The sequence below is a fragment of the Callospermophilus lateralis genome, chromosome 16 (assembly GCF_048772815.1).
Source record: "Callospermophilus lateralis isolate mCalLat2 chromosome 16, mCalLat2.hap1, whole genome shotgun sequence".
In the NCBI taxonomy this organism is placed as follows: domain Eukaryota; kingdom Metazoa; phylum Chordata; class Mammalia; order Rodentia; family Sciuridae; genus Callospermophilus; species Callospermophilus lateralis.
In genome coordinates, this window is record NC_135320.1 from 58,838,719 (window position 1) to 58,851,176 (window position 12,458).

Genomic DNA, 12,458 nt, shown 5'->3' on the forward strand with positions numbered 1-12,458 from the left:
TTTTTTGTCCCTAGCTCCTCTCTCACTCTTTCTGCTCCCTGGCCGCCATGAGCTGAGCAACTTTCCTTTGCCATGTTCTTCCTCCAAGACATTCTTCCTCATCTCATGCTCAGAGCAATGGAGTTCACCAACCTTGGACTGAGACTTCTCAAACCATGATCCCAAAATAAACTTTCCCACCTCTAAGTTGTTCTGGTCAGGTATTTTGGCCACAGCAATGAAAAACTAATACACTGTGTAAACATTTAAATACATACTTTTGTGTAGACATAGGTTTTCATCTCCTTTGGATAAATACAAAGGAACACAATTGCTGGATCATATGGTAAAAATATGTTTAGTTTTATAAGAAATTGCCAGTCTGTCTTCTTATATATTTTTTCAGCATTTGGTATTGTCAGTCTTTGGGATTTTAGCCTTTCTTATAGATATGAAATAGTATTTGTTTTCACCTTTGTGTTTTGGTTTCATTCTTACCCTTTACTCCTATGTACACACTATGCTATGAGGTTTTCCTATTTCCTTCAAAGCATTTTTAAAGGTTACATATGTTTGATGTAAAAAAAAAAAATTGTAAGAGTCCCTTTTGCACATCAGACTCTGTCTTAGACTCTACTAACACCAATCAGCCACAAGCGACACAATGTTCAGTTTCTGTTTCCTTGGAAATAAACCTTTTATTCTGTATTCTTTCCCCTATATCCTGGTCTCACCCAAATCGAACCAGCTTATCAATTGTGTTTTTGTTTCAAACCAATTAAAATTTTATTGAGGAAAACATCCCATAACTCTCTCTCATACTTCCAATATGGTAAGCCCATGAGTGGCTTTTACAAGCTCAAGTATCTCAAGTTATTGAGCTGTCCAGGTAATGCTCTTGTAGCCATTTATGCTCTAATGGATTTGTTAGTCAAATTAAAATGCAACATTTATCCTACACAGATTTTTACTAAAATGGAAATATTTTTTCATGATATTCCTACTTAAGCCATCTCTTGCTTTAAAAACAAAAACAAAAAAACACTCCTTAAGATTACATTAACCTTGAGCAAAAATATAGTCATTTAAGTAAGAACCAGGTCTTAAAATTAAAATGAATGTAATCATACCAAACTATATTTTTAAAGAAACAAAAATTGACCCAAGTTTTTATTGTACTTTTAGTTGTTGTTCCTTAGTGGAATTACTTGGAGATGAAAACCACCTTAAGAGTAATTCAATCCTACTTACAAATATGGTGGTGTGGGAAAAAAAATTTTAAAAAAATAATGGAGAACCCCCCTGATGGGAAGAAATTCCTTATCACTAATGCAGAAGGTAAATCAATGTAGGAGAATGTACAAGAATTTCCTCTTCCCATGAACTCCTTTTGGCAAGCTGGGTCTCTAGATTAGAGTAAGAATGGAAGGATAAAGGCTGGCATGGTTTTCCCCGGTTCAAAGATTTTCCTAATAAAGAACTCACATGTTCATAGACTTCCCAGCATTCCATTTCCCTTCAAATATTTTTAAATTTTGTACAAGGGATACACTGACCATCTATATAAGGTTTGTTACTAGTAAAAACAAATCAGTTTCATCTTCCCTTTTCCAGGAGAAATCAGTAAAACTCTTCAAAGTGTTGTTAATTGCTTCAATACTCACTTGAATCACTCCACTTCCCTGGTCTCCATTTGTCTCTTTGCTTTGTTGTCTATGCTTTTGGTGTCATATCCAAAAATCTTGGCAAAGATCAACTTCAAAGGGGTTTTTCTGTAAGTGTTCTTTTAGGAGTTTTACTGTTTCAGGTCTTAGATTTTCATGAAATTCATTTCTAGTTTGTTTGTGGTTATGGATAAGATAAGGGTTTTCTCAGCACCACTTATTGGGAGATTATCCTTTCCCCACTGTGTATTCTTGTTACCCTCATCAAAGATTAGTTGACTATATGAATAGATTTAATTCTGAACTCTCCATGCTGCTCTGTTCATCTACATGTCTACTTCTATGACAATAACACATGGTTTGATTATAATAACTTTGTGATTCAGTTTAAAATCAGGAAGTCTAATGTTTCCAGCTTTGTTTTGCTTTCTCAAGATTTCCTTAATCAGCTGGAGATGCTGTTGCTGAGTGTAGATTCCATTGCTGCATACCCCTAAAGCCTTCTCAACGTGCACTCCCAATTCCGTTTGGTTCCAAGTCCAAGATGGCAAGTCTCAAGGATCAGCTGATTGTGAATATTCTTAAGGAAGATCAGGGCCCCCAGAATAAGATTATAGTTGTTCGGGTTGGTGCTGTTGGCATGGCCTGTGCAATTAGTTATCTTAATAAAGGACTTGGCCAATGAACTTGCTCTTGTTGATGTCATGGAAGATAAATTGAAGGGAGAGATAATGGATCTTCAACATGGCAGCCTTTTCCTTAGAACCCCCAAAACGGTCTAGGGCAAAGACTATAGTGTGATTGCAAACTTCAGACTTGTTATTATCACAGCTGGGGCACATCAGAAAAAGGGAAATGGTCATCTTACCCTGGTCTAGCTTAACATGAATATCTTTAAGTTCATTATTCCTAATATTGTAAAATACAGTCCACACTGCAAGCTGTTTCCAATCCAGTGGATTATCTTGATCTATATGGTTTGGAAGATAAGTAGCATCCCCAAAAACCATGTTATTGGAAGTGGTTGCAATCTGGATTCAGCCTAGTTCTGTTAACTGATAGGGGAAATGTTGGGAGTTCACCCATTAAGCTGTCACAGGTGTGTCCTTGGGGAGCATGAAGACTCTAGTGTATCTGTATGGAATGGAGTGAATGTTGCAGGTGTCCCCTTGAAGAATTTGCATGCAGAGGTAGGCACTGATGCAGATAAGCAACATTGGAGAGAGATTCAAAAGCAGGTGGTTGACAGTGCTTATGAGGTGATAAAACTAAAAGGCTATACATCCTGGGCCATTGGACTGTCTGTGGCAGATTTGGCAGAAAGTATAATGAAGAATCTTAGGCAGGTGCACCATTTCCACCATGATTAAGGGTCTTTGGAATAAAGAATGATATCTTTCTAATTGTGTCTTGGACGAAATGGAATCTCAGATGTTGTGAAGGTGACTCGGACACCTGAGGAAGAGGTACTTTTGAAGAGGAATGCAAATACACTTTGGGGGGGTCTAAAAGGAGCTGCAATTTTAAAGGCTTCTAATGTTATACCACTTCACTGTCCAAAGATACAACAGGATTTTAGTTGAGGTTGTACATGTTGTCCTTTTTATCTGATCTGTGATTAAAGCAGATGGCCTGGGGAAAACATCAATTTCCTAAAGTTAGAAATAGGACTGGCTTATAAACCCTACAGATATCCTGCTGCTGGATGGTACTTAACTTGTGTAGTCCTAAAACAATTAGTGTAAAATAGTTCCACCATCTCTGAGATATCACTGCTAATATTGAACAGGCTCCAGTTGCCCTTCAAACCAGATATGTCATATGTAACTTCCTCAAACAGGCCTGGTCAAATTTTTTTTTCAATCAATCACATCCTAGGATCTAATGTTAAATCCAGTATTGCATGTCTTGTGTATAATGGTTCTAAGGAATTTTATTTTGTGTATTATATGTATCTGTAGTTTACATTTCCATATAATGTAAAAAGAAAGATCTACAAATGAACATGCAACCAGCTATCCAAGTGTCATGCCAACTGAAATATCAAATAAATCTTGAACAGTGGGGAAAAAAAAGATTTCTTTAGTCATTTAGGGTCTTTCTTCGTTCCACATCAATTGTAGGATCAATTTTTCTATTTCTGCGAAAAATTCCATTGGAATTTTGATATGAATGGCATTGAATCTACAGCATTTTAGAGAGTATGGACATTTAACAATATTAATTCTTCTAATTCACGAATTTATCTCATTTGGTTTTTTAAGACAGTTTTTTTGTTTTTGTTTTTGTTTTTTAAGACAGTTTTTAAAAATCTGGTATACTCATTAGCAACCCAATAGGTACAGTTAGGAATAAAATTGGGATTTTATATCAGAGGAAATTAATTATTGTTCAAATTACTAAATTTGAGACAGAAAGTCCTTTTATAGATACTAGCACCTTTAAAGAAAATACTACTTCAAACATTTGACTTTACATTGCTGCTTTGCTAAAAAACAAATAAAGATTAAAGATAAAAAAGATATTAGGTATTGAAAGTTAATAAAATCAAAACCCAGCAGGGTAAATTCACAGGCACAAAATATAATTCAAAGCATTAATACAGCTAAAATTGTTTTTCTGTATCATTATGAACCTCTAATTGCAAATGACTATACCAGAATTCCAAAGAAGTAGTCTTATACATCAAACTGTCATTAAAATAAGTGGCTCTTTCCTGCTGTGTCATGTTACTACTACACTGATTTTATTCTTCCAGTAATACTGGGGGTATTAATTAGAAATTATATTATTTCTGGCCAACCATAATGGTTACAACTCAAAGGTTAGTTGCTATGCTATAAAAACTGCAGCAATTAGCTTTTAAAACAGAGAGCAACAGGTAATGTATTTCATATGAATGTTAGTTTTTCAATAAAGATTATCCTGTATCCATGTTCATAGATTCTCCTAAGTTAAGTCAATATATGCAGTCATGGGTAGAGCATTCAAGATCTGAACAAAGAAGTGATTGAGAGAGAACTTTAGGAAGGAAGGGGTACATGCCACTGTTCTGTTCTCCTCCCAGGGTCCCCTTTTTTCCCCTTTGTTCTTTTCTATGCCTCTGTCAAGTCCAGCCTCCTTCAAATTGAGGTACCACTACTGCTGTTTGCTCTCCAAGTCCCTATAGCCTCAGCAATAGGTCAGTGATCACAAACATGCCTTCTATATATATATGGAGATCCTAGGTGTTATGGTTTAGATATGAGGTGTCCCCAAAAGCTCATGTGTGAGACAATGCAAGATTTTCAGAGGTGAAATAATTAGATTATAAAAGATATAACCTAATCAGTGGATTAATCCACTGATATGGATTAACTGGGTGGTAACTGAAGTCAGGTAGGGTGTGGCTGGAGAAAGTAGGTCACTGGGGGGTATGCCTTTGGGGTTTATATTTTGTCCCTGATGAGAGGAGCTGTGTCTCTGCTTCCTGGTTACCATGTCCTGAGCTACTTTCCACTGCCATACCCTTCCTCTGTGATGTTCTACCTCATTCCATCCCAGAGCTATGGAGTAGGCTGAACATGGATTGAACCTCTGAAACTCTGAGCCAAAATAAACTTTTTCTTCTGTAATTGTTCTTGTCAGGTCTGTTGGTCATAGTGACACAAAAGCTAAATGAAACACCAGGTAAGGGCACATGGCAGGATACAATACTATATGTCTATACAGTTAAAAGCCATGTATCAAACTAAGAAACTATTAAGAAAGACAGGAAGGGAATGGATTTCTACTATCCCTTCCAGGGCACACTGCCAGTGACCTAAGACCTCTCCCTAGGCCCCACCTCTTTTACATAGTGCTACAAGCTGGGGGCCAACCAAGCCTTTAACACAGAAGCCTTTGGGGGTCACTCCCAAACTACTGTCATACTCAAAATTATTACTTTCCCCTGACTCCATGATCAGTGTAGGAGGGTGGTTTTTTTGTTTTTGTTTTTGTTTTTTCTCTCTAATCATCACTGAGAGGACCTGGCAGAGCTCCTGGAGGTAAAACTCATAGAAGTATGAGTGTACCCTCTAAAGTATAGGCCCATTGGAAGTTTTAACTCTCAGACTTGTCTATATGAGTCTCTAGCAATTCATCAGTGACAGTTCCTTCCTATCTCTCTTTGTTTTTCAACTACTGTGAATTGAGGAGCTTCTTCTACTGCACTGTCCAGCCATGATTTACAGCCTTGCACAGGCCCAAGAGCAACAGGGCCAAAAGACCACAGACCAAAACCTCGGAAACCATGAACCAAAATAAACCTTTCCTTCTTATAAGTTGATTATCTCAGGTATTTGGTTACAGTAACACAAAGCTAACTAACACGATGCCAGAGGATTGTTTTTCTTAACAAGGTGTGCACTCAAGAGAAACTATTTTACCAGAGCCTAACCTATTGAGGGGTTTTATCAGCATATAATCAATCTTGGGGAAGGGAAATATCCAATCCTAGTGTCCTCTACCTATCCTGTCCCACTGAAGGAGGCCAAAAAACTGAGAAGTACTTGTGAAGTTCAAAGTCCAGGGGCACAGGCTCATCAAAACAGATCTAATCCAGGTCTGTAGAATGTTTCCCCTTCCCACACACCCTTAACAAAACATTATTAAAGTCCGATTACCACAGTTCCTTTATCCCAGTCCATCATATCTAGCTTTCAACCAAAATTTACAAGGCATATTATAAATCAAGAACCACAGTTTGAAGAGATACAGCAAGCATCAAAACCTGACTCAGATATGGAATAAATATTGGAAAAATTATACCAGAAAGTTAAAATAACTAGGATTAATATGCTAAGGACTGTAAAGGAAAAAGTAGACAATATGGAAGAAAAAAATGCACAGTGTAAGCAACGAAATGGAAATTCTAAGGACCAATGAGTAAGAATTTCTAGATATGAAAACACTGTTAATATAAATAAAGAATGCCTTTGATGGCCTCATTTATAGACTGGAAATGGTTGAGGAATGAATCTCTTGACTTGAGTATATGTCAATAGAAACTTCCAAGCTGAAAAGAGGAAAAAAGTGAAGAAGAAAAAAAGAAAGTATAATATCCAAGAACTGTAGGACAACTACAAAAATACTACATGTATGTAACAGGAATACCAGGAGGAAACAAAAAGGAACAAAAGAAATATTTACAGCAATAATGACCTAGAGATTCTTCAAATTAATGTTAGACAACAATAAGGCAAGACCACTTCTCTAAAATTTCTTCCAGAAGATAGAGGCAGAGGGAATACTCCCTAGCTCATTCTATGAGAGCAGCATTTCCTTAATACTAAAGCCAAGTCAAAGCCCTACAACAAAACTACAGACCAATTCTCTCATGAATTTAGAGGTAAAACTCAACAAAGGATTAGCAAATAAAAATCGTGATTCAAGACTTGCCTATGTGGTGGTGCACACCTGTAATCCCAACTAGTTGAGAGGCTGAGGCAGGAGGACTGCAAATTCAAGGCCAGTCCAGGCAATTTAGGCAATGTAGACTCTGTCTCAAAATAAAATAAAAAGGGCTGGGGATATAGCTTAGTGGTACACCCTTGCCCAGGGGAAGGCCCTTCTGGGGTGCTAAGCTCTTGGTAAAGCTGGGAAGGAATACCCCTCTTCAAATTCAAGCCTTTCCCCATTTCCATGCTTTGCAGATTTCAAAATTCTTCTGGTTATTCTGTGATGCTCTTCACCCCAGGCATTTAAGTGTGACATTTGTTTTCTGCAGCAGGATGGTTTATCTGGTCATTGCCTCCCTTTAAGTCATTTTGCATTTGTCAAAGAACTTCCACAAGTTCATTTGCTTCATATACATTTCTGTCTACCTCATGGAGGGGTCCTGCGGATTAGATGTAAATTAATATAAATGACTTGGCATTATCCCAGCTTAGTCCTCAAGAAAGCATTAACTATCATTATAAATATTATGTTGTCTACATATTGAAGAAACCGAGACTCTGATAGGTAATTTAGCTGGGATGACATGTGGCACAACTGGTACTAAAAACTAGGTTGACTTTCAAAGCAATACAACTTTCTATTATGGTTGTGCATCACTGAAAGTGCAGGGTCTGCTCGGGCTAGAAAGCCCACTGCCACCAGATTTAAAACTTGGTAACCAGATCCCTGAATTAATTTCTTTTCTTTCTTTCTTTCTTTTTTTTTTTTAAGGACAATTATCCTGGAAGTTATCCGCTGTCCAACTCAGGTCACTGGGGCAATTGACTTGGCAGAGCAACTCGGCTCCATTTAAAGGTTCCTGGCTCCTGGAATTTAAAAGTGGGTTCCAAAGGGAGTTGTATTTTGAGAATCTCCAAGAGCTTTAAAAAAAAAAAAAAAAAAAAATTCCTTCTAGGATGAAGACCTCCGGACAGAGGGCGAGTGAGGGCGCAGCCCTGGGCCTCCGCTGACGTACCCGACGGCAAGGTGCAGGGGCTTCTGGGCGCTCAGCCGACCCCGGCGCCCCGACAGACCGTTCTACCGGGTCGGGCCGGGCCGGGCGGGGCGAGCGGCCCAGCCAGGCCCGGCGGGCGCCGTGCGGGCGGGGCCGGGCGGAGTCCCAGGCCGCCGCCGCCGCAGCCGCGAGCCCGGACCTGCCCGCCCGACCTGGCGGCGCAGTCTCGCGGGATCGCTCAGCTCTCGCTCCCCGTGCGGTCCCGGCGGCAGCTCGAGTCCGGGACACTCCCCGGGGCCGTCTGAGGTTGCCGGGGGGACGGCGACGGGGAGGGAGAGTGGCCTTCCAGCGCCGCCCGAGGTGAGGCTCCCGGGCCCCGACCCGGCGGGTGGCCGCAGAGGCAGCTCCGGGGGGCAGCCGAGCGGGCCTCCAGGGATGCGGGGCGGACTGGGGGCCTGGACGGTTGCAGGGCGGACTCCGGCAGGCTCGGGACGGAGCCGCAGGTGCTGCGGAGCTGGTGGAGGGAGAGGCTGCGCAGCCAAAGTTTCCTCGCAAGTGAGAGCCAACTCCTGAAAGGCGACGCCGGGCCGCCCAGCAGGCCAGGGCCGCTGCTGCCGCGCTCAGGCCTGGGACAGGTGTCCGGGTGTGGGGGCGCTGGAAGACTGCACCTGGCAGTGTTGGGGGGGGGTAGGGAACTGATGACTGAAGGTTTGTGCCGTAGGAAACACGAGGTAAAGGGGCGAGGTGGAGGAAAAAAGGGAACGCTGCGATTAGGAATAAATGAAAAGGGGTTCATAGAGTCATAAAAATCATAATTCGGGGCTCACAGCCTTCCTCCCCAAGGGACCGCCGTCGCCCTCCCGGGACAGATTTGCTCATTTTCAATTTCGACGGCATCATCACTCTCTCTTCACACACACCCGCCCCCATTCCATGAAAACTAGTTTCGCTCCTCCACAGGAAGAATCCTAGAAGTCTCCCTCTAGTTGGCCTTTTGAAAAAACAGGAAAAGTCTATCCCCAGAAGACTGCCACAAAAGCTAGCTTTTTAGAATCTTTGAAAGTTTAACAACTCCTTAGGCATTAAGGAATTTCCCTGGGCCTGTTTTCTTGTGTGTAATCAGATTACCAAAAGGGACCCTTAGATTTCATGATTCTATTAATGCCTTTTAACGTGGTCCTAACTTAGACCAGCATTCCTTTTTTTTTTTTTCTCCAACTCATTCTCTGCCCCCGCCTCCCATTTTAAACCCATGTTCCGTACAACACAAACCTTCAATCATCAGTTCCCTAGAGATGAGACTTCCTTAGCAAATGATACATTCTATGCCAAAGCAGATGAAAGAGTATCTCGCTAGGATGGAATTTTCCATCGTTTTTCAAATGTTAGTTACCTAGGACAAAAATCTTAACTCTGCACTTTGACTTGCATTTGATTTTATGACAAATGTTTTTATGATAACACCCTCTGGGTTGTTTTTACAGCAATTGACCCAGAACTCATTTCCAGGAAAACAGCTTCCTTCAAATTGGCAAAATAATGAAATGAGGAATTTGAACATTTTATCTTTGGACGGGAGTCTTCTGATGGTGAAAAGCAATTAATCCAAGCCATGTGGTAAAATCAGGAATTTGAAGAAAATGGAACTGTTCCCATTTTTGTTAATATGTGTTTTTCTCCCCCTCATAAGGGGGCATAGTCTCTTCACCTGTGAACCAATTACTGTTCCCAGATGCATGAAAATGGCCTACAACATGACATTTTTCCCTAATCTGATGGGTCATTATGACCAGGGTATTGCTGCTGTGGAAATGGAGGTGAGTGGTTCATCATGCTTTTGTTGAAAAATGGTTTATGTTGTGGTCTAAACTCTTATTTTTAAACACATAAAGGATTTTTCAAGTTTGTAGAAATCATATATTGAAAAATCCTTTTGAAAATTAAATCCCCCTACTGACATATTTTGTGTATTGTTGGGTCCTTCTTTATTGAATTTGCTTAATATGTTTGTTTTATCATGAAGTTTGGTTCTGAATGATTTCAAAATATCTTGCACCTGGCAAATATTTTGCTTTTCGAAATTAAGTACAGTAACTTCTCTAGAAATGTGAATTCTGATTTTTTTCCAATTCACTGAACATATAATCTCTATTGCCTAGACTGAAGTGAAGAAATTTACATATTTTTATAAGTAGTTGTAATGTTCACTTGGCTCAATTTTTCCAAAGCAAATAAATTATTGGAATATGTTGGGAATTGCAGACAGTGTTTTACTAAAAAGTGACTCGTTTTTAAACACAGCATTTAAGTATTCTTATACTTGTTAAATGAAACCACATATCAGGTGAGGAGCAGAGTGACACTAAAGATTGATTGCCTTAGGTACCTCAGTTACTTGCCTCTGGTTTAGAGATATGCAAATTGCTAGGGAGGTGTGGGAAGAAAGAGCTACCTGTAGAGACAGGAACCTGCCCTCCCTACAGATCTGTTAGGTTGATAAGTCTCATGAAAGAAAGAGGACAAATGTGCTGTTTTTATAGTCTCCCCCCACCAAAAAAATGATCTGAGGGTGGTGTCAGGGTTTTTTCCCCACCCTCAGATTGTTTCTAAGAGATGAAAACCCTACAAATCTAATATAGGTACCATTTTTAAAAACTGACCAAGTTTGATTTTGCAACTTTGAAGGTCTTCCATTATTCAATTGAACAACTGTCTGACTACTTCATTGTAGATTTCTGTCCAAAAATGGGACAGCTTTTAAAATAGATGTTATTTTAAAAGACATTACAAATAATGTTATAATCTTTCAGTGGTTTTTCAAACCAATGCAATACTGAACAAATAGGAAAGATTTTCATTGATTTATCAGAAACTTTTGATAGTTTAATTTCATTAAAGTAAAGTATGTGGTGGGAATACCATCAAACAATAATTCTATCATTCACTTTTCCTCTTATGATAATATATGTTTTAAAACTCATGTTTCAGTAGTGTTCTTAAAGAGTTTTATCTTAATCTGGTTCCTTCCTGTGTAGTAGGTACATACATTTTAAGTTTGAATGCTAACAATGATTTTATAAGTTCATAACATTTGGACTTTGTTCCTTATCTAGAAAACCATTATAAAGATAGGGGAGAGATATATCCCCCTGCTATTTAAAAAGGCCTATAATTGTAAGACAGTGACAACTATTTTTGTTCCATTTCTACCTTTATAAAGCAAAAAAGAGACTTAAAAAAAGAGAAGTTTTGGGCTGGGATTGTGGCTCAGGGACAGAGTGCTTGCCTAGCATGTGTGAAGCTCTGGGTTGGATTCTCAGCACTACATATCAATAAATAAAATAAAAGTCCATTAACAACTAAAAAAATGTTTTTTAAAAAAAGAAGTTTTGTTTGTCTGATTTTTGGTTTTTATTTACCTAGCTTCTTCCCTAGTAGTTTTGTGTCTGGACATTATCAAGAAGGCTTTTTGGTCTTGCCTTCTTTATTTGATTTCTTATATTACCAATCTCTTCATTATATAATCTTCACATACTAAATTTTCTCATAGGCTTCACTAATGAACATTTTCTATGAATCACATTTCAGTTGGCTTAAGGGTATAAAAGAAGAAAGCCATTAAATAGCATTAATACCAGAATTAACCTGTCTCCAAAAGGAGAAGGGGAAGTGAACAGGCAAAATAATATTAACCTGGGTCAAAATTTTAATCTCTATATAATTTTTTGATCTGTAGTTTTGTGCTTTTCCTGCTGTCCTATTCCTATTGTCCTTAGCCAGCAGCATTCTCTTTTACTTCCTATATTGAATGCCCAAATCCTACCATTTGAGACTTGTAAATGAACCTAAAGATCATGCAGAGTTTCTTAAACTCTTTCTTGCCATTAAACCCTTCTCAAGAGATAATATTTTAAAATTTAAATAAATAAAATGGGTAGGATTGTAAAATAAGCCAATTTTATTGAAATATACTTCTATTCAGGGCTAAAGTTAAGAACCCCTGAACCCTACATTATTCAGGTGAAGAAACTGCAGCCCAGAGAAGTTATTATTTGTCCAAGTTTGAGCACTCTGATCTGACTCTGACACAGTGTTCTCTGTCTGCATAATCCATAATGTCATCTTTCACCATTTTTAAAAATATCTTTAATCTTATTGGATAAGAAAGATATATTTCCCAAGATTCAGAATATAATGTGTAGGGCTGGGGATATAGCTCAGTTGGTAGAGTACTTGCCTTGCATGCACAAGGCTGTGGGTTGGATCCCTAGCACCACCACCACCACCAAAAACAAACAAACAAACAAAAAAAACCCTGAATATAATGTGTAAATTTCAGTCTTTTCTACTTCTTTGCAGACTGCATTTAGATAAAAATTAGGTGATTTTTTTTTCAGCTT

At 38.9% G+C, this 12,458-nt stretch overlaps 1 protein-coding gene and 1 pseudogene across 2 annotated transcripts in view; both read left to right on the top strand.

Annotated features, from left to right (window-relative positions):
* The first annotated feature begins 2,139 nt into the window (after positions 1-2,139).
* Positions 2,140-3,265, top strand: LOC143382117 (L-lactate dehydrogenase A chain-like; annotated as a pseudogene).
* Positions 3,266-8,246: 4,981 nt separating this feature from the next.
* The window catches only part of Fzd6 (frizzled class receptor 6), a 39,305-nt gene continuing 35,093 nt past the window's right edge, over positions 8,247-12,458 (top strand). For both annotated transcript variants that reach the window (XM_076836064.2, XM_076836065.2), the window contains exons 1-2: positions 8,247-8,418; positions 9,543-9,875. In XM_076836064.2, the coding sequence (XP_076692179.1) occupies positions 9,699-9,875 (177 nt within the window). In that variant the 5' untranslated portion in view covers positions 8,247-8,418; positions 9,543-9,698. The remainder of the gene's footprint in view (positions 8,419-9,542; positions 9,876-12,458) is intronic.